Source organism: Chelonia mydas, chromosome 5 (assembly GCF_015237465.2).
Source record: "Chelonia mydas isolate rCheMyd1 chromosome 5, rCheMyd1.pri.v2, whole genome shotgun sequence".
Taxonomy (NCBI): domain Eukaryota; kingdom Metazoa; phylum Chordata; order Testudines; family Cheloniidae; genus Chelonia; species Chelonia mydas.
The window spans coordinates 113787696-113810493 of NC_051245.2; the positions used below are offsets into that span (position 1 = coordinate 113787696).

The 22798-nt window shown below is 43.7% G+C and overlaps 1 protein-coding gene across 2 annotated transcripts in view; it reads right to left on the reverse strand.

Annotated features, from left to right (window-relative positions):
- Positions 1–5506: 5506 nt before the first annotated feature.
- LINGO2 (leucine rich repeat and Ig domain containing 2) overlaps positions 5507–22798 on the reverse strand; it is a 735010-nt gene continuing 717718 nt past the window's right edge. For both annotated transcript variants that reach the window (XM_007065426.3, XM_043546989.1), the window contains one exon: positions 5507–21401. In XM_007065426.3, the coding sequence (XP_007065488.1) occupies positions 19545–21365 (1821 nt within the window). In that variant the 5' untranslated portion in view covers positions 21366–21401 and the 3' untranslated portion in view covers positions 5507–19544. The remainder of the gene's footprint in view (positions 21402–22798) is intronic.

Consider the following 22798-nt stretch of genomic DNA (forward strand, 5'->3'; position numbering starts at 1 on the left):
TTTGCCACTTGTAACTGGAAAAGCTCAAAGATGAATAAACTTTCCTTCCAAAATAGTCCAGTCTCCGAGAGTCTTTGTTCTTTGGGGTCGGGAATGGCTGACCCTGCCGTTCCCTGTGGTTGACCGACTCGACCACCAGGGATTTGGGCACCGGGTGGATATACAAGTATTCATGCCCCTTAGCAGGTACAAAGTACTTGCGCTCCGCCTTCTTAGAGATGGGGTCCAACGAGGCCAGAGTTTGCCACAGGGCATTTGAAATCTTAGCCACCCCTTCACGGAGAGGCAATGCCACCCTACCTGGTGCCGATGGGGACAACACATTAAACAGGGAGTCTGAGGGCTCCTCCATCTCCTTTGGAGGTAGAGGCTTGCTGCCACCCTCTTTATTGCCCTCTTGGTGGGCCCGAAATCCTCCTCCGGGACGGAGGGGGGCGGGGCCGCAATCACCTCTGGGCGGGGCGAGGAGGCCGGTGCAGTGCTCTGGGTATTGGCTGGCACCAGAGGGTCCACCACTTGGTCGGACTCCGGGCATGGTGCCGAGGACGCACGTCCCACTGCCTCCTTTCTCGGGGGTCTGGAGATGGAGGCCAACGGTGCCGCTGAAACTCCGGCCACTAAGCAAGCTCCCACTGGGGGCTGCTCCAGAGGCCACGGTGCCCACTGGTACCATTGGGCCCGCCACGACGCTCGGTGCCAGCTGTTCGGGTTGGCTGGCCTGGTCCATTGAAGGACGGCTATGAATGGAGACCGGGCTGGCATAAGATCTGCTGCTGTCTCTGGACCGGGAGGAGTGGCGATGCCGGGATCTACGACAGCCACGGGACTGCAATCTCAACGTGGAGGACCAATTCAGGCAGGAACAGCTGCTCCGCGAATGGCCTCAACAGGCAGACCCGCAATGGTGAAATGCCGGCAATCGACGGCTGGGGCTGCGATGTCTTGGCGGAGACTTGGAGCAGGAGTCCAAGCGGGAACGGCGTCGATGACCGTGCCGTGATCGACTGCAGTACCCTCTCCAAGATGAGGACCATTGGCGACACCCGCCGCGGTCCCACCAACATTTGCTCCTTGAGGAGAAGCAGTGCCGCGAGTCCCAGCTGAACGGAACCCAGCCAGCCAGTTTGGTTGGCATTGAGGACGATCCACCTGGACTCTGCCCCGAGAGATTGCTGGGCAGTGATTGGCGTCGGGAACGTTCCCTCGACCGAGACCGGTACCAGGCCAGAGGCAGCTGCGGAGATCCCAGCAGCGGCTTGCCTCTGGAGTGCAGGGCCTACATTGGCGGCACTCCAGGCACCGACATGGACATAACGTCTCGGGTTGCCTGGAGAGCTTCAGGCATGGATGGCATCCGGACATCCGGAGAGGCCTGTTCTGAAGGGGCTGGGCTACTCAGCTCAACATGAGTCGGAGGCCTGGGGCCTGGTGCTGATCGAGGACTGCCCGACATGGGTCTAGCCTCTGTCCCAGACTTCTCTTGGTGCTGTTGCAAAGAGGGAGTCTTCCTGGCCCTCTTGACGTGCCCCATGGACAGGGAGCGGTGCCAACTGGTCGATGGCACCGGAGGGTCGCTGTGTACTGACGCTGCGGTGCCGGGTACCAGTTCAGAGCTGCGTGCTGAGGTTGGGCTCAGTGCTGACTCCATTAGGATGGCCCAGAGCCTAATGTCCCTTTCTCTTTTGCTCCGAGGCTTAAACGACTTGCAAATCTTGCACCTTTCGCTGATATGGGTTTCTCCCAAACAGTCTGCCTGCGGGTCACTTCTTGGCATAGAACGCCTACAAGAGCTGCACAACTTAAGGCCTGGGGCATGCCCCGGCCCAGGCTCACTAACTAAACAGCTAACTAACTACAGGTACTAACGCTGAACGAACAAACAGTTCTGGGGACGAGCTACAGCAAAGCTGGAGCAGAGCAGTTCCGACGAACCTTCACTGGTGGCAAGAAGAAACTGAGGGTAAAGGGAACGCACAGCGCCCCTTATTCTGCACCATAGCAGCACCACTCCAGGAGTTGCTAGAGATGATCCCCTACGGGGTCTGCTTGGGGAAAAACTTCTGGCACTGGTGCACGTGGCGAGCATGCACACCTGTTGTGGAATACACATGAGCAATCACTCGAAGAAGAAGGGAAGACTGAGGGGGGGATTTGATAACAGCCTTCAATTACCTGAAGGGAGGTTCCAAAGAGGATGGAGCTCAGCTGTTCTCAGTGGTGGCAGATGGCACAACAAGGAGCAATGGTCTCAAGTTGCAGTGGGGGAGGTCTAGGGTGGATATTAGGAAAAACTATTTCACTAGGAGGGTGGTGAAGCACTGGAATGGGTTACCTAGGGAGGTGGTGGAATCTCCATCCTTAGAGGTTTTTAAGGCCCGGCTTGACAAAGCCCTGGCTGGGATGATTTAGTTGGTATTGGTCCTGCTTTGAGCAGGGGGTTGGACTAGATGACCTCCTGAGGTCTCTTCCAATCCTGATCTTCTATGATTCTCCGAATTTACCTACTCTTCTTCCCAGCCAACCCTCGGTGCTGGCCTTTCCTCCTTTTAAGTCCAACCCTGCACAGGTTTAGCCAGGCAAGGCTGATTGGCCCCAAGCTTCCTTGCCTTTATAGGACGGGCCACCCTGTTACACCACTGAATATCCTTTGGATGGTAATAGCTGTCAGATATTTCTGGCCTAAATTGGATTAGAACTGGTGAGCAAGAGAAGAAAGACTCCATATTCCATTAAAAACCTGCTGTGCCACCCGTTCCCTCTTGGTATCAGTCTCCCTAGTGAGCACTTATTTAGGTGGGTAGACCCACAGACTTCAGTGGGATCATGCAGAGTGGGCAAGGGCTACACAATCTGGCCCTACATTTATATATGTTGCTAATTATATCATTGCTTTGCTTTACCACCAAAAACCCTTCTAAAAAGCTTTGGGCCATATCCTGAGTGGGGCTGGGCATCTGCAACTCCCACTGAATTCAGTGGATTTGTAGGTTCTCAGTTCCTCTCAGGATTTTGCCCTTTTTAGTTACTTTTAAAAAAATAAATACAGGCAGGACTACCAATATTAGATCTGTAAAACAAGGCAGAATTGCATTGCTGCAGATTGGAGCAGTTAAATGGAGGGCTTGCATAAACAATATGTGCTGTATTGTAAAGATTATAAAGGCACAGTGGGATGGCCAGCTTTGTCACTATTTACCATGCAGATGTTTAATTGGAAATCTAAATAATATATTAAGCTCTCAGCTTCAGAATCAGTTTCCGCCATTCACCGTATCTGTTTCTGGATCAGTGAAGGGTGAGATGAATTTCTCGAGATGAACTCCAAGACTGGTTTGCTAAACAGTAGGCAAGCAACCCTCTTTGCTTGTTTGTGAGTAAATACAGGGCTTCAGGAGCCCCTCCTGGGCACTGCATCTGCACATGGTCTCGATGTTCAACCAAAACCAAGGACAGAACACAGCATCCATCCAGCTCCTACTCTGGCATAGCCTACAATGGCTACCTGAAGCGCTCCCAACCAGCCAGCCTGCCTTGTAATTGCCCAGTGACCCAATCTGGACCTGGACACCACAGTATTGTTCCTGATAATATATGCTGATCTCTGACTTCCATGGGACCAGGACATAGGCCATGGACCCAAAATATAATTATGTAGAATTCCTGATTCAATAGGTTAATTTAGCTACAAATAAGTAGCCTTTCAAAGTAGAAGGTGAAATACTGATTCCCACTGTCACCTTTTCCTTTGTAGTATGGCTGGATGAATCCAGACATTAGACTGCCAAATGGCACATGTCCCTTATGTTCCATGTCAGAGCTGTTATTCCAGCCACCAGCACTCTGAAGTCACTAACTTTACCTTTTACAACTGGTCTCATGGTACATGTACATGGTGCAGCTGTGTGCATTTCCATGTACCTGTTCTTCAGGGGCAATTTTAGTACAAGCAACACTGCTTCCATAGCTGGGTGTGGATCATATAAAGCATCCTAACCCTGCCCATGCACCTGGAACGGAGTCATACACTATTGTGCAAGAGCTTTGTGCTATATGTGTGTAAACCATGGAAGGTTTCGACTAAAAAATTATCTGGCAGGCTGCTGCGTTAGCGTTACAGTTACAAACGATTTAGAGGGCAATGATGTTTTCATCTTGGTATTTAACTGTGGCATATCCTGTAGGTATGGTTGCAATCACACAGGGCCAACTCCATCCCCGGTGTAATATCAGTGACCCCACTGGCATTACAACAGTGAGTGACTCACATTCGGTAAAATATATATACACACACATATACCATAAGGTAAATACAGTGATGCCCTGCACTTTCAGTAGGCATTTATATCTTTGCAATGCACTACATTACAGGCTTGGTAGTATTTTACATCCACTTCCTACAGAAGTAAATGGATACACAGTTTGCAGAGCAAAGGAGAATCAGCCCTAAGTGACTAGCACAAAGTCACAGAGAGCTTTAGTGTGCAATGAATACAGGATCAGAAGCTTGGGGAAAAACAGACACACTTAGTTTGATTACTGACAATTCCCCCTCCCCATCCACTACACTTGTCCTGATTCTGGCTAATTACAGGTAGTGCTGCTTATCGTTAAGGTTTTCACAATAAATTTCCCATGCTGGGTGTCTGCCTCAGGCCCAATGTGTGAGGAAAATTTCAGCTAAAATGGTTCAGCCATTTCTCAGAATGAGATTAGGGAACAATACATTGTTCTGCCCATGTTACAAAAATTCTTACCGCGGTTTCATTGAGGAGCTGTGGTATCTCCATGCTTTGGAATATGGACTTGAAATTTGACAGAGAGGGTCACGGTGGTGTCAAGTTTGCCTTTTGTCACCTCAGGCAAATCTGTTCAAGTTACAAGGCTCTGAAAAGCTCAGGTCACATATGCTTAGTAGACACTTTTAAGGGTCTGGCAGCATGTTCCAGCCCCTCACAGCTCGTACATCCAGCCCTGACTGCACATGCCTTATCCCCAGAGGGGCACTGAATATACTCCAGCCCAGAGCTCATGGCTCTGCGTAGACATTCCCTTCAGTTTCTCCTCTCAGCTGCCAGGGGCTGCTGTGACACCAGGCACTGCAAATGCCAGCAGGCAGACTGTCTCTTCTGTGCTGCCAATGTCCCGCAGCTGGCACCCAGGCAGTGAGGGGAGTAGAAGGAATACGCCGCTTGACTGGAAATGCAAGGGAGTGGCAATAATAGCATGTGATCATGCACTAAAGACTGTAGCACAATGTACATATACTAGGGGGCTGAATTAAGGTTGCGCTGGCCAACTTAATTCTGGCGTTTTCTAGCTTGTGAGTGCTTGACTTTGCAACTTTTAACTTTCTTTTCTAAAGTAGTTTTGGATGCAACCATTATACACAGGGAGCACTACATGTGTGGCTAATACTGTATTAGTCAATCACCACCACCACACTTATTACTCAAGCACCTCAAACAAAACACAGGAGAAGCTTTATTTTCATTTATTTTTTATGAAAGTATTTTATTTTTGCGTCTCAACAGATGAAATTCATAACCTTGTTTTCTGATAAGACAATTTAAACATACAAAGCAATTACAACAATGTGCCTTTCAGCTTTTTTAATTTTATTTAATCAACTGACGGTTTGGAAGGACACAGACAATAGGGCTTTAGCAGAACAATGTTACAATTAAAAATTGATTTCTATGAAAAACAATTACAATAGTTGTTGAAAAGATGGAGTAGAGGTTTGTTCTTTTGATTAGCACACACTGAATTAAAAACCATTAGTAATGAAATGAGGTGGTCTGTAGCTTTCCTTCCTGCAGAAGGAGAGAGGGAACTCATCATATTAAAACAGGGTCACAGAGGAGTGTCAGTGTTAGCAGATTAAAAAAAAATCTCCCAGTCAAACACATCTGTCAAGTTCAGTTATGACTTTTCATTCATACTACAACAAAGACCACCTGCGACAGGGAGTGCTTCCCCCCGTATTCTCTCTCTCTCTCTTTTTTTTTTTTTTGCAGTAGTTTGAGTCTCCTGGGTAAATAAAATGCTTAGGTTTTTGAAGATATTGTTAAAAATAGAGATGGACCAATAGCCAAATTAATTCTGGGCAGATACCTATTTTCTGTCCAGATCTGAGAAGTGCAGTATATCCTCAACACCCATTCACTTCAGTTCTCACTGACTTGAGCTGAAGGTGTTCTTGAGTGGCAGAAGTGTACACACACACACACACAGTTTTTTTGTTCCCTTGTAGACAGCTGAAGAGGCAATTAAGGACCAGATTCTGATACTTCTACTCTTGTCAAGTAACATATTACTTCACGAATATTCCCATTGACTGTAATGAGACCACCTGAGGAGCAAGGTACTACTCAATATGAAAAAGGATATTGGAATTTGGCCCTTGGTTTGTGTCATTCTAGCTGATTACTCCATTGCAGAATAGGATCCAAAAGACAGAAGCTGGGGAAAAGGCAGTTGCAAATGTTTGGCTCATGGCTAATTAAAACAATCTTCATGAAAAGATCAAGGCCATCTTGGCCATGGTTCACCGTGGTGGCATATACAGCAAAGTAAATTGTTAGGTTAAATTTTGTAGGATAAACATTGAGATCAGGGGCCATGGCTTATTTGGAAACAGGGTACCTGTAGCTATTACAGCTTCGGGTGTATTTGTGGGTCTGTTTACTTTCAAAAAACCCCGCAAAATTTGACTACATGATCAAAAACCTGTACAGCACCTCGTTTTTCAGCATTCTTGTAGAAGGAGGTCAGCCAAAAGGAAAGCTTTCCAAGTATATTTTCTAAGTAGTGTTCTAAATAATATTTCTAAGTAATATTCAGTTCTGAGCGCTCTCTCTCTCACTCCCTCCCTCCCCCCTCTTTTTGTGTGGAGGTGACCATGTGTGGCTTGCATTCATTTTGGCATCTGTTCTTTACAGTCAAATGTACACATAGAATTTGTGGTGAAATCTATAGAGGGTTTAATCAAGCCCTGCAAAATAAATATATATTTTTTTAAACTAGGCATTTAACATATCTGTATAAGTGATAAAGCATCGAATTGGGGAAAAGGGAAAGGCTGGTTAATATGTTTCTTTGACACAAAATGTCAGGTCATACTTTGCAATTTCTCTGCAAACATCATTATTCTAATTCTAAATATGGAGGAACCACTGAGTATAGAGTAGACCACTGCTACCACCCCAAGCATAATTTCTGGGAAAATTTTGTAGAGCTTGTTTTGGATTTCTGAGCATTTATCAAAGTATCTGTCTAAATGTCTTTTCTTTAATGGTACCATGTGTAAAGAATTTTCACTCCTTAGTGTGCAATTAGTAGAATACCCTCAGCTCCCTAGGTTTTTAACCCTTCAGCTCAGCAGAAGACTATTCCCGATCAAAGGTAGATATTGTTATCCCAATTTACATAGGGAAACTGAGGCAAAGGCACAGACTCAGTGTTAGTGCTTTGATTACAACTTGGAAATATCTGGTTCCCAGACCTGGGCTTATACTATTAGGCCTCAGCTCTTTCTGACAGCTAGACCATCCCAGAGAAACACAGTGCTGATCAGATTTCTTTTAGCAAAATGTGACAGCCTGCCAAATCCACTATAGCAAAGACAATCAGACTCCATGAACCCCATTAAAATTAAAGCTCTTATATAAATCAAAGGAGTGTATTGTGTCTGTAAACTCTTTGCAGTGCAAGCCTGTTCTCTGCTCAAGAAATGAATTACCAACAGGACATTAGAATTGATGCATTGTGCAGACTTCAATCTAGTGTGGTAGCTTTGTAAGCGGAAATGTTGTTTGGTTTTAGTAAATAGCGACACTTTATATAATGGATGTAACCTATTAGTCTTTGTACATACAGCTAATAGCTCGTAGCAAAAGTAATAGATTAAATTTACTAGCATTGTCTTCCTATAATAAATAAGTGTGCTCTATCACTGGTGCTTTTGAAAAATATAAACTGCAAAGTTATTGGAAAATAGCTCACAAAAATATAACTTCCACTTTACAAAGTGATGAAGTAAATAAGATCATCCAGCTGGTGATTACAGCCCTAACTAGCTAAATGACTCCCTTAGGTGTTAATTGCTGATCCAGGTCTTGCAACTCTGAACAGGATCCTAGTACTGAGGCAAGGTATTAAATACCAGTGTCACGTCATCTTCTATCAGAGCTTCAATTTCATTTGCTCTCTATCATCAGACTTTGTGTTTCACTAACTCATTACTGTACCATGTTTTCTCCTTAATTACTAAGGGTGAAACTGGGCCCTCCCAACACAGAGACTAAAGACTCTGGCTTTGTGTGTGGAGCTCCATGGAGCTTAAGGGAGAAGGAATTGACACCCCAATCTAGAGGCACGACAGAGGGGAGCTTGTTGCCCTCTGTGGCCAATGCATGTAGTTTCTGGACCCAGGAGTCTGACCCTTGGTCAACACCCAGTGGATCCTGGAATAAGTGAGCACACATTCCATCAATCCAGAGAATGCAAGGGATACACAGGCCCCCCTTGTACAGCCACTCCAAACGTGACCCCAATATGGAAGGCTAAATACAGGGGTTATATGGTTCAAAGGATAGTGTGAGCTCTCCACACACAGGAGTATATAATCTTATGGGACCAGGGGTTATTAACAAATGTGCCGCATTCTACTCTCCCTTCCTCCCTCTCCTCTTCAAAGACTGCATTCACTTGAGATCTGACAAACCTTTAGAATGCATTTTGCCATTTAAACATGAAAGGCTTTCAACTCTCCCATACCTGTCTTCCCAGCTCACATGAAAACATGTTGAATCAAGTATCTGGTAAGAGAAATAGTAGTTGATGTGGATGCAGGGGGAAAATATCCAAGTATTTCATCCTCCCCCTTCTTTTTAAAAGTTTATTTATTTAAAGGCAATTTCAATGATTTGATAGTCATGGAGACTGAAGTCTTCTATGCATCTTGAAAGAGATTTTTAAAATCCCTAGGGCCTCCGGGCACATAGAGACCACTGATTTTCAATAAAAATTGTGCTCCTAGATATATTGGGTGCTTTTGAAAAATCTCTTGCAAAACTCCTACAGCCCAGACGGAGATAGCAGAAACCTACTTATTATGACTTGCCAATGTGTCTCATACCTCTTCTGAAGGGGTCAGCTTTATGGGAGAGAGGAGTTCATTCTCCATGCCCATTCAGTCCCTGTGCTGAAATTTTCAAGGAGGTTGCCAGTGACTTAGTGCCCGTGGTGGTGGTGATGGTGTTCTCTGACCGGTCTGCTGCAAGATCTGGATACATCAGACAAGACCAGATGATAACTTGTGATATTGGAACATGTTATATTTCTGGAGACAACATCAGATAGCCCAGAAAAGGAACCATAACGGCATAAAAGAATCATAAAATTAGAGGTGGAAGAGTTCTTTCAGGACATCTTATGCATCTTTCCAAACTGCAGCGTTCTCAGCTCTTTGGGAGGAGGTGGGATGGTTCTTCTGCCATGTCATGCTGAAGCTGAATGCATCTTTGCAGACTGGCAATGGTATTCTCAGATTGAAAGGAAAAGAAAGGAAAAACAAAAATAAGCCAAATTCACCTCAGGTCTAATACCAGCTTTGGCCAGTGTAGACACTGGTGGAGGTCCCTGGCATCGACACTGCCAAGGGAGGAGACTGCAGTGGCAGAAAGCAGCCAAAACCTTCCTTCTGCTGAGGAGAAGAAAGTAGCATTGGGGGTGGGGGGTCTCAAAGATGTGTGGAGATGTTGTCAGGACGACTGAGGAGAGCACTGATTCAGCACCTCCATATCACTGCTCCCATCAATGAGATTCCAGTGGGTGTTCAACCTGCTGTGATGATAACACCATGCCTATCATTCCTCAAGCTAAATCCCTTGGGGTGCAAAGAGCCCTGCTTGAGCCAGTAATGTTTTTACAGCAACAAAGCAGTTAAATCTTAGTTCAGTTACCCTGCAAATAAAAGCTCCAAAGTGAGCAAAGAGCTGTTCTGTATCTGACAGAACAGCCTGATAACACTCTTGGCATGTAGTTCTCCTTTCCTCTAGCTCCTTCTCACTGTGCCAAGGGAAGATGAGACTTCTGACAATCAGGATAGGCCAGGACACTACCCATGGCTCTTTCCAACAGCACTGATCATGAGAAAGACTTAAGGAGAAATCCTGGCACTATTGAAATACATGGCAAAACTTCCTCTGGTTTTACCCCTGCTGAGTAGATATATGCTGAGTACAGCTCTTTGTACTCTAACTTGTTTCTCCCCAGCAGACAATTTGATCCCACACAAGGGACTGTATTTTGGAAAACCTCTGTGAAGATAAGATTAAGTCTCTCGGCTGGACTGCCTCCTCCCTCCCTAAAACTCCTGAGATGGGACTAAGATGGAAGAAAACTCCACAAGATTCACATCCCAGAGAGAATGGGGGTGGCAGAGCTTGCCCAACCTCAGAAGGAATAGAATTTGGGATCGCTTTCAAATCCCGTAGAGTCACCCTACCTCCTGGCAATGTGTTTCCAATGGAGTCATGATACTAGGGCTTCTCCTGGGACCCACCTTTAAGGAGGAGATTCCTCAGCACAGAAGGCTCCATAGAAAAGGCAATATACAGTCTGTGGCTGTCTTACCTTCCCGCTGTAATCTCTATGGGGCTGGTGTGCAGGGGTCCTGCCTGCCTCTTCCCATCATGGGCTTAATTGCTGCTTGCCCTTAACGCTGCAGAGGGCACTATGTGAGGTAGGGATGGAGGGTTGAACTTTGTACATGGAAATCCCCCCTCTCCATACCTATCCTGGGGACGTGACTTGTCCATTTTGTTTTTCCCATGCCTGGGAGTTTTAAGATGTGGCTAGCTGGGAAACAGAACTCAAAAGCAATGAAGTCCTGTGCTGATGGCTGAATTATGCCATCAGCAACATAAGAATTTAGATATTTATCCTGCAGGCAGATAAATATCCTTCACTTTGTTGTCTAACATTATGTGAACCCCGACCAGTTAGCTTACTTTACTGAATCGTGGCAGAATGCTTTTTTAAAAAATACAGAATAATAGAAACAAATGCGAGATGGAAAAATCCTGCTAGGTCATACAATCCATCTCCCTGCTCTTTCATGTTCTCGAGTGCTTTATTAGGTGAAGTTCTAAATGACACAAGAAAAAGAGTTTCCCCTACTCCCCCGGGATGACTATCCCACAGTCAGAGAACTCGTAATGAGGACATCTTCCTGATATTGGGGCTGTATTGTGAAGTTCTTTATAACCCATATGCCACACTGTGGGACTTGGTCTCCCACTAGTGACTGGTGCACATTAGAGGTTAAAGGGTCTATTACACTTGCCAGCTTGGGAGTTTTAGTCCTTTACCTCAAGCAGGACAGGCTCATACTTTTAGTTCAAAAGGTCATAGGTTCAAGCCCCCCAGTAACCTATAGCGGATGATAGTGATAGGATCATAGAATGGGAAGGGACCATCTGGATCACTAAGTCCAGTCCCCTGCTATCGGAGACAACCTCGTCAAATAATCCCATTCGTAAACTTAACAAGATCCACTTTAAGGTGCATTATGTTGTTCGTCACACTTTTCTTAGCCTTCATTTAGAGTTTTGACTAAGGACTTCAGGACTCAGTGTGAGTAGACTACAATTTTTCTTTGCTTGGTTACATTTCATTACCCCCTGGAAGAAAGCAAACAGTTATGATGGAAGTGTAAACTTTCTTCAGTTTTCTCAGTAAGTTTTACAAGTCCATGGAATTATTTATTTAGGATTGGTTATTTTGGCTATGTATGATACACACTGTGACATAAGCCCTAAGAACAAAACAAAATGAAACAAAAAATGACATTCAGGACAGTTCTCATGAGAAACAAAGCTGTTTGTCATTAGCATTAGCAATATTTTGAAACAAGCTTTCAGACAAACCCAAGTTGCCATCTGCTTCATAGATCATAACAACAGGGCTGTTTCATTTCCCATCCGTAATTATGACCATATATATTTAAAATAAAATACAACACAACTGTTTTTCTGCTTTACCTCATCACCTTTTAAAAATCACATTTAAAAAGTTAAATCACATTTTAAAAAAATCACAAGTTTAAAAACTAAATCAAATGTAACTTATTTTTGCACACACAAACATATACATATGAACTACAGATGCTTGCAGATGGATTTCAGTATGTGTGACAATATTATAATATTTATATGCTATGGCAACCCCTCCATAAACAATGAAAGACTCGTTATCATATATACTTGCATATAAGACAGTTTTAGATTGTAAATTCTTTTGGAGCAGGGGCAGTCATTTACTACGTTTGTATAGTGCCTAGCACAGTGGGTGCTCCATCTTGCTGGCCGCTATTAACTACCACAATATAAATTTATTTGTTATTAAATAATAATTTGCATTCCGAAATAATGCTGCATTATCCCATGTATAAACTTACCCCTCCCCAACAGTTAACTTGAAATTTTAGCTTAAAATTCTGGGCTTATACATGAGTTTATATGGTAGCTGATTTGCTATTACCGCACATAGCAATGTACAGCTTGTTAGTTTGGGTCTGTTGTGTTTATTTATTTATTGCAAATCTGAATATTCATCTCCTGCTCAGCCAGCAATGGTAACTATTAAAGCAATCTGAACAGAAGGTATGCCAATGAAGTGAAAAATAAATAAAACATACATTCTGCATGTTTTTCATGCTAGCCCTCTTAGTATAGAAAACAAAGGGCCAGATTCCAATATCAGCTTTACCAATGTAAACCAGGAAGGCCACCATTATAATGATTGGAGTTACTCGTGATTTACACCAGCCTAATTGAGATAAGTCTGGCTTCAGTTCTTTTGCTTATCTAACACCTTTGCTCACTGGATACAGACATTTTGGCACCAGTTAGAATAAAATGTCAATTAGCAAGTTACAAGATGAAAATCTGCTCATCTGTTGTCTTCTATTTTGCAGATTAGGGACAAAGTTTTCCTTAAAAAATAAAATAAAATGGAGCATTTTCTTGACTATTCCAGTGCTTTTCTCATTCTGTTCATGCTATAAATAAAGATTTCTATTTCAGGCTGGCATTCTATCAAAGCACCTGCTTCTAGTAAAAGGGGAAAAAATCAGAATCATTCAACTTACAGATTGCTGTCGGCATGTGATTATCTCAGTAGCAAGGAGAACTGTGCAAAACTTGGCTGGTTTCATTGGCAGGGAAAGTTAATTCAAACCTAGTTTTTGGGCGAGGTTCACACATCGTAAGATTCTACTTGGAGCTCTAGGTCCCAAATACTCAATGAAACTCCTCCAAATCTGTACTTGGGGTCAAAGTCATGTGAAGGGTACATGTGTGAAAGCTGGAAGAAAGACAAATGGAGAGGAAATCACCTAAGCAACCAACTGAGATTTTTATAACTGCTTAAAGGATTTGGGTGCACAAGTCCTATTACATTTAATGGGAGCTGGGCATCCAAATTGCTTATATGGCTTTGAAAAATCTCACCCATTCTCCTCAGTGACTCTCCAGCAACCAGCCCAATGATCGGTTGATCTATCACATAGTTTGTTATTCCCCATGGCGGTTATTTAACTTTTAACCCAGCACCAGCAACAATTAATCTTCTCTTAACTATTGGATGAAATAAACGGCTTTTCAGTTATTTCTTTCTTAAGTCTATCTCATCACAGGCTCTCCCAGAGCAGGGGAGGACTACCCTTGAATCTTGGGGATACAGGCCACGGGATCCAGTGTTTGGCCAGATGCTGCATTACAGCAAAACAGCTGTGTGTAGTGCACTAACTTCTTGCTGCTGCCCAGGTGTTGGTTTTAGGAGATAAGAATTAAGACCCAGAGGGAAGGATTGGAGCTGGTGACCTTTACCCACCGCGCTCACTCCTCAGCTGAGCTGGTAAGAAGAGAGAGGAGGCAGCAGGAAGAGGAAGTGGAGAAGAGCCACAATTGCCACCCCATAGGCTGGAAAGACATCACAAAAGAAAGGGAGTGATACCATGGAAGGATTGGAGTAAAGAAAGAGGAAATAATTACCATTAGCAGAAAGATGGAACAAGTGGATTCACCACAGTGAGGGATACGGGAGGAAGAGGCATGCCTTGAAGACGCCAGAATGGAGCGCAGGACTACTGGCCTCCTCCCAATCACAATGGAAGGGGTGCTGGCAAACATGAATTCCTCCAGATGACAACAACAGATGGGGAAGCCAAGGGTAGCTGGAGGTGCCCTTTTGTGAGACCTGGTGGTTGGGTTTGGAGGAGCATCCACATGTTAGACTGCTTCACTGAAACAAGCCCAAAATCTGCAGCAAATGATGGCTGAGCTCACTATGGGGGAACATATATTTGTACATAAATTGTGTGTGTTGGCATTTTCCCCAGTTAATAAGTGTTATCTGTCTTTTTAGAATATGAGCTCTTCAGGACAGAGAACACGTATATATCAGTGTATAGAGTGCCTAGCACAGCTGGTGGCTATCCTTACTGGGGCTTCTGGGTGCTCCTGTTTTATCAATAATGTGCAATAATAATGATGAGTGTTTAGAGTGTCTCCCATAACTGGATTTCTATGTAATTTCACAATGTTGAGGGTGTGATTTCATATCTTTCTGCATGGTGATGTTATCACTTGCAGATCCATGTCATGATGCAATATATGGGAAAGAAAATGTATATTTTGGGTCATGTAATAGAGGGAAATCTTTAGAGACAGCCTCAAATGCCCCCACACCTAACACACCATATTGTACCACCACCCCTCTAACAGCTCCTAATTGCCTGCCTTATTTCAATAATGGTTTCTGAAAACATTGCCAGCTATTGACATCTGCAAGCAGAATATAGAACAAGGATAGTCTGTTCAGGAAGGCTGGGCTGTCTGGATGGGAGGAAACTCGGTGAGTCCAGCTGAGTTGATGGGTGGGAGAATGTTGGCAGTGGATGTTGCCTGGCCGAAGAGTAAGGACAGAACAAAAAATGTATTGTAGGGTGTCATAGAGCTCTCAGGGGACCAGGTGGTCTAGTGGGTAGCACACCCGTATTGCCTCTCAGCAGGAAGGCCTTTCAGTCCAGTTCCTCACCAAAGGATGGGTTTAGCTTCACCTTCGGTTTGCAGCATCCTTGCCCTCTTTGTATCAGATGGGGAGTGAGACTGGAATGTGCTTATACTCCCAGGCAGCAGGGGCAGTTGGCAGGGGAGCCTGGGCCCTCCCACCCCACTGGGCTGCGACCCAGGGCCCTGTGACAGTCAGCAGTTTCCGGCACCCTGGAGTGCCCTCAGAGTTGCCCTTCCTGGGGCACTTCCTACCATCTCTCTCTCCTCACAGCTCCAAGTCCCATATCGATAACAAAAGAACAGTCAACTAAACCTTCAGCCCTAACCGAGCTCAGCATGCAGCCCTCTTCCACACAGGGATACTTCTGAGGCATCCTTGTCCAGAAGACCTCAAAGTAAGTCTGTCTTCTTCCCCTTCTGAGCTGAGTTGCTCCCTTTTAAGCTTTCGCTCCAGCTGGAGCATGCTCTGCAGGTCTGGAGAGGTGAGGCTACCTGGGCTCAGTACTGTCCTTTAACTGCTTTGGGCCCAGCGTGGGGTTTGTACACCATATCACACAGGGTAGCTGAAAGTCTAGACATGTCAGTGTACTTGGGTGCTGGTTGCCCTTCATCCTGACCCTAGTGTCATGCTGTTCTAATATCACCTGGTGACTATTTCCTTTTGATATTGCTCCACATTCCTCTTTAATGCAGTTCTGGGGAGTCACAGTATTCATGCACGCTGTAGATTACAAGGCAGGAGCACAATGTGACCTTCGCTTGTCAAAGCAAGGGGATTAGTTTGTTTGGGAGATGCAGTCTGGGTCTTACAGATTTTAGAAGTGGGGTGAGTGATGAGCCTCCTTTCTTCAGTCCCTCTGATGCATTCTCCCCCTGGGACTTCTGCCGCTCTCAACTCTTCCAACTTCTTCCTTTCAAAACCCATGGACTGCATGGCTGCAGCTCACAGTTCTGGTGCTTTAATCACCACGGGATGCCACTTGCATTTGTACGTCTGTAAGTCCTTACAACCAACTCTTTCGAGGTAGACAGAAGACAAGTAAAAGCTAGGGCTAAGGGTTCAATTTGTGCTCACTTTCATTCACTGGCAGGCCCCAGTCATGCATGGGGATACACTAGGGTAGACCCTGAGCAGCAGCAGCAGCAGTCCCATTAAACTCAGTTTAATTCCTCTGAAACTAAACTGGCCTGCAGTCAAGGAAGCTGCTTTTACTCTCTGCTTTCAAAGGAAGGTGAGCAACTGGTCCAAATTTACATAGATTGGACGTGCATAAGGGGCAGAATAAATACTCCTCTGGTCACTGCTCCCGTATGTTTGCAAACAGAGCAGCGAAGTGCTTACCTGGAGTCAGAACCTGCATTCTTTGCTCACCCAGTGAAGTCAAGGGCAGATGCCCAAGAAGTATAGGATCAGGTTTATGGGAAGCCAAAAAACAAAACGGGGATAAAATGATTGGTGCCCTATTCTGCCATCTTTACTCATGGTAAGTGGTATCTTACTCTTTGCAAAGTCCCAATGAAATAAATGGGGCTGTCTAAAGGAGTAGTGTACTACCGAATGCACAGGAAATAGAATCAGGCCATGAGCAAACAGCGGTGTTCGGACAACAAAGCCCAGAATGTACTACCATCCTCTATCTCTTGCTGCGTGTAGTCCTATGGACTAAGTCTCGGCAAGGCCTGCATAGTTATGGATTTTACTACCCACATCATTTTTCATTTAAGTTGCCAATTCCAGTACCAATCAGATACCCTAACAGCACAATAACTATTTCATTACTTCTGAGATACTGTTTCCAGGTGGGGTGGGGAAGAAGGGGGAAAGAGAAGGGTTCAGCAATGGGGTAGTAGTTAAACTTGAAAACACAATACATTCTAGATTAGTTTCTATGAATACAGCTCTTCCTGATTTCCCCATCACTTTCTTTTTCCCTTTTTTGTGTAATTTAAAATAAACAAACAAACAAAAAAGCCATCCACCTGGATTTGTACCAACCACCTAAACCAGAATTCAGCAGCACTTTTGCTCAAAACGTTGATTTTATTGTCAGAGTTAAATCAGGTCATCATCACTACAGGGGAAATGGATTGCTAATGGATAAATGATAATTACAAGGGAAAGGCAAATGGAAATGTCTCCAATTGATAATTCAGCCATCTTTTCCCCCTCATTTATTTATTTATTTATTTTACTATCCATATAAACGTACAATAGCGTTTCAGTGGCTCTGCTGTTTGATCAGCAAAAACAATCTCTCTGTTGTCACGTGTTTATTCAGGGATCACTTCATTTCATTAAAATTCCATAGAATTTCAAAGGACAAAAGGATTAGTCCCCACCATATAAATCCCCAGTAATCTAATGTGGTGCATAAAAAAAGGGAACACCCTCTTTGTCCTCAACTACATGAAATGTAGCAATGATTTAAATGGAGATCAACCACTCAAAACAACAGGCTGAGATTTTCAATGCAGTCTAGGTCCTGATCCTGCATCTGAATCAGGGATCTGCCTGGACAGACTGTAGCCTAGGGGAGTTAAAGACCCCTCTTTATTTATAGCAACAGAAGAACTGTGTCTAAATCCCATAGCTCTGCTGTGAAAATCTCAGCCAAAGAACATGGGTAACATTTTCAAAAGTGGCTAAGTCCCAATCAGAGTCAGTCAATCTGATTTATGCTCCAAAGTGTCCATGTCAAATTTTCAAAATGAGACTTAGGCTCCCAAGTCACATAGTCACTTTTGAACAGTTTACCCTAGGTTGATTTTATGCTCATTCTAGTTAAACACATTGATTATTATTCTCACTCAAAGTTGTTCCAAATAATTTATAAATCATATATAATTGCCAACCAAACATTTAAATAAATTAATCTATGGCTCATATTTATCAGGACATTACAAGGTGGTTAAACACTACCCCCTCCCACCAAGAGTTGGAAAATACTAGTACTCTGAAATATCTTTTTTGATACCAACAGTACAATGAGTTGACATTACAGTTCCAAGCCCTTTTTGCATGATCTTTAGAGGAATAAAACAAACACATATATAAAGATAACCAGTGTTCCCCTTGCCTTTTCCCCTCCACAAAAACAAACAAACGAAAAAAAAAACCAACAGATTGCCACCTCGTGCTCTGGGCCATTGTCCCTAAAAAACCCAAGACAATACAATTATTAAAATGGCAGATTGAAGTAATCTGTTAATGGAAATTAGCTTTTCTGTTTATATGTTATTTATTAATAGATGGGATGAGATTGACAGTGGCTAGAAGTTCATTATAATTGGCAGTACTTTGGCCTTTTGGAGGCTATCATGTTTTAAACATTTCTTTAGGAGCATGATCCTCGTATTATGCATGGATACCTCTGGTTTATTGGCATTGGAGAAGAGTTCATTCCTATCAACAGAGCTTTTGTACATTTTAATTCACTCCCACAAATACTAAGGTGACCATATGTTCCTAGGAGTACAAAGAATGCATTACCTTCTTTCTTTTCCCCCCAGTACACATTAACATTTTAAGAATGGCTTGGAAATTAAAACCAAGGGGTGACAAAAACAGATCTCTTCTTTCAAAGTATAATTTATCTCATTTATAGGTCTGTTACGCCTAGTAGGTGGTGCTCTCCTGGGTGAGAACCAGGGCTTTGTTACAGTAAACTGGTCCAGTGTGATATCACAGATATAAAAAATATTCCATTCTGTATCAAAACTAGGCACATGCCTTTTATTTATATGAAGAGAAGATCAACAGAGCAGGACATTTGTGCCCTAAGCTATGTCTCTCTGGTCTTCTACATGAGAACAAAAGTATCTTGTGTTGTCTCATGAGTAACTACAGAGGTCTAATTTTAGGTTTGACTGTAGTTAAGGGCAGGAGTGACATCACACTTGGGTCAGTCTCGGTGGATATCTCAAAGCACAGCCTCTCATTCATATTGCTTTAAAATGTACACAGTATATATGTATATTAAAAAAAGATAAGATCAATTTCTTTGTGGTGTTGAACCAACTATCAGGTATGATGCAAGGCTTTAACAAATGAGATCCATAGATACAAATTTCACTGTAGAGTATGTTTTAGACAAATGTGTCTTTTTTAATATGTAAATCCTACACTGTAGGTTTTTTTTCCTTTCTTTTTCTTTTTTGTAGTGGTAGAAAATGTTGAACAACTGTCCATGAACATGAGCCAACCGTTCATTACTGAGATCCCCAGAATGCCAATATTTGCAATGCAAACAATTAGTACCATTTACCAACTATTTGAAAGGCCCTGACACACATGCCTCAAGGTTAGGAGGCTCTACTTTACAACCCCAAATAGTCTTTCCATTTCCACATAACCATTTGACACAGTGACAGCTGCATTAAGCTGCCTCTGCCTAGCAATTCCACATGCCAGGCTTGTTTAATTGGTTATAATGCCACAGAAAAACCACTGCTAGCAGTATACCATCAAATCATTTTCATATTGAACCTCCGTGGTCCAGCAACCTCCCCTTCAACTACAGCACCGTTGTTTTTGCGGGGGACATACTCAAGGTCAATGCTGGTTTTGTGCTTGCCTTTCCCTCGGCTCCACACAAAAAGAAGTAGGAAACAAAATAAAACAACTCCAAGGAATGTGAAACAGCCCATGGCTGTGGACACCAGTATTGTCTTAAGGTCCAGAGAGAAGGTGTTCACATTGGTTCCATTGGAACTGGTGTCATTGGAGTCTGTCATATACATAGGGGTCCTATTGGCGTAAAGGAAACGGTCCGAAGTGAATCCTTTTACCGTAAGGGAGGCTGAGTATGTGTCATTCCCAGCTGCGTTACTTGCAATACAAATGTAGATTCCAGTGTCTTGATCTTGAGCAAATCGGATCTCCAGCATGCCATCTCCCAGCACTGTGGCTCTTCCATTTGATTTAGTTGTGATCAGCCTCCGTCGTGGCGTCACCCAGGAGATGGTGGGTTGAGGGTCCCCATCAGCACTGCACATCAGCTGCACTGTCTGTCCTTCCTCCACTACCAGGTACTGCAGTTTCTTGTCTCGTATCTTGGGCTTCTTGCAGGTGAAATAAAAGGAAAGTGCGGTGCTGTGAAAGTCTTTGAACAGCTTCTCTCTGACGCTGTCTGGGCCGGCACACATGGGCTGCTGGCTACCAAACTGTAAGATAGGCTGCCTTTGTAATAGCCAAAGGAGGCGGCAATCACAAGCCAGGGGGTTATTGTTAATGCAGAGGATCTCAAGAGTTTGGGGGGAATGGAATACATTCTCTTCTAGTGTTTCTAACAGGTTTTGGGACACATTAAGTACACGCAAGAACCGGAGCCCTTGGAAAGCATGTGGTTCAATGGTACGTAACTGGGCCCCCACCATGTGCAATTCCTGCAGACGCACTAAGTCTGCAAACATGCCTGCCTCAATGGTGCTTATGGGGTTGAAGGAGAGGTTTAGGTGTGTCAGGTAAACCAGGTGTTTAAGAGCAGAATAAGGTATTGCAGACAGGTTGGTGTTGGTGACCGAGAGAGAAGTGAGGTTGAGACCATACAGGCTATTGGCAGGCATCATGTCCAGTAAAGGCCAATAGTTGATCTCCAGGTCTTTTAGGCGAAACAATCTCTTAAAGGCATACACAGGCAAAATGTTAATGTTGAGATGTCTCAGATGCAGACTGATGAGGTTGTGAAGGTGGGAAAGGGCTTCTGTTGGTACAGCTGTTAGGTTGCATTTCTCCAGGGTGAGCTGCTCCAGGCTAAGCAGTCCACTGAAGGCCCTGTGGGATATATAAACCAAATCATTGTCCCCAACCTCAAGGGACTTTAGGTTATGCAGATCCTGAAACATGTAGTCCAGCAAAATGACAATCTTGTTTTCACTTATATCAAGCTTGGTTAAGTTTGACAACCCTGTGAATACCCCTAGCGGGACTAGCTTCAGACGGTTTCCTTTCAGTCTCAGAGAGCGCAAGTTGAAAAGATTGTTAAAGGCTCCAGGCTCTACATTGGCAACAATATTGTCACTGAGGTCTATCTCCTCGAGCAGCGGGTAGGATGTGAATTCCTCAGGGTTGACGCTCTTCAGCCGGTTCTTGCTTAGATCCAGGATTTTGGTCTCGATGGGGATACCCTCAGGGATGGAGATCAGGCGCCTCCTGTGACAGCTAACAGACTTGTTCTGTGCTGAGCACTCACAGCGGGCTGGGCAGCCTATGGTGGACCCCATGAAAACGAGCAGCACAGCCAGACCTAGGAATGGCTGCCAGCATGATATGGCCGTGTGAAGCATGACTCCACCGATGTTGTTTACTCCTCGGTCACAAGCCTGGCGGAAGAGTGAAGAAAAGGGGGAGAAGTTAAGTTAGTAGCTAAATACTGTTTTAACCAGATTTCTGGCATCCATTTCAGAGCAGTCTCATAGATTTCCATTCAAAACCACAACAAAAGCCATAGCAAATGGAGACAAAAGGAAAACATATTTCCATTACAAGTCAAGGGACATGTCTAAGAATCTGTTCATTTGGCATTCTGCCCCCAGATTTCAGATACATCATGCAGCAGTTTTTCCTACTGGATGCAGTGACGGGGGTATTTTTTTCCCATTTGAGTCTCTGCATGACAGTGCTGCTGCTAAATCAGACACTCTATGCTAACAGGTCTAGCAATAAAGTGAATCACGCTTACAAAATGTATGCAGCACTGGGACTCAATGATGTGATATTAAAACTTTTGTCTTTCCTGTTTCAATATTTTAACTGTGAACCTTAAGTTGCATTCACTTCATTTTGTATAGAAAAGAGAGTTTCCTAGCAAGAGAAGGATTCCAATTAGCATTTATTGTACACATTATAAGTGATATACAGATTGATACACACTCTCTATATATATGGATGATGGAACTGGTGCATATATATACACACACACACACACACACATATCTATATGGAACGGGTGCACAATAGACCGATAGATAAATAATAGAACTGGCGAATCTCTGATTAGCACTTCAATTAAGAACAAATCAATTCTTGCTGAAACTTTGCTTTAGCTTCACAAAGAGGTTTTATTTATTTCTCGGCCCCATTGAGATGACAGCTATTGCAAAGGGCATTGTTTACAAAGTACCTTTTTCATTCTTAAATATGTAAGTTAATTGTGATGGGGAGAGAGGAGCAGCAGCAAAAAAAATAAAAATAAAAAAAGAAAGAATTGTTTTGTTTTCAATAACACACATTCCAGATAGGGACAATAGATTGCTTGGCAGCCATAGTGTCTATTAGATTTATTTACTCCCACCTGCAGATTAAAATTGAGGGTAGCTTAACAAAGGATGCCTTCTATTACATTTAATTACTATCCCGTGAAGCTGTATTTTAAAGGGGCAGCTACCAAAAAGGTGGGTCCTTCTATAGGTGGCTACTCAACAGAGCATCTCTATGACTTGATTCCGTACAAAAAATAAGAAAACAGGTGTTTTTAATTCTCATGACAGTGAATGACTAATAACAGTTTCCAGAGCTAGGCACACTGCAAGCAGGGACAGTGCAAACTTCCTCTCATAACTCTGTGAGTGCACCTTAGTCTTGACCTACATGGCCTCCCTATTCCACTCCAGTGCTTCTCCTAGTCAGAGAGTGATAATGTACAGCAAATTGTGTGGTGGTTTTGTGATGTTGCCTGGGGACTAGGATGAAGACCATACTTTGTTACACTACCTATAAA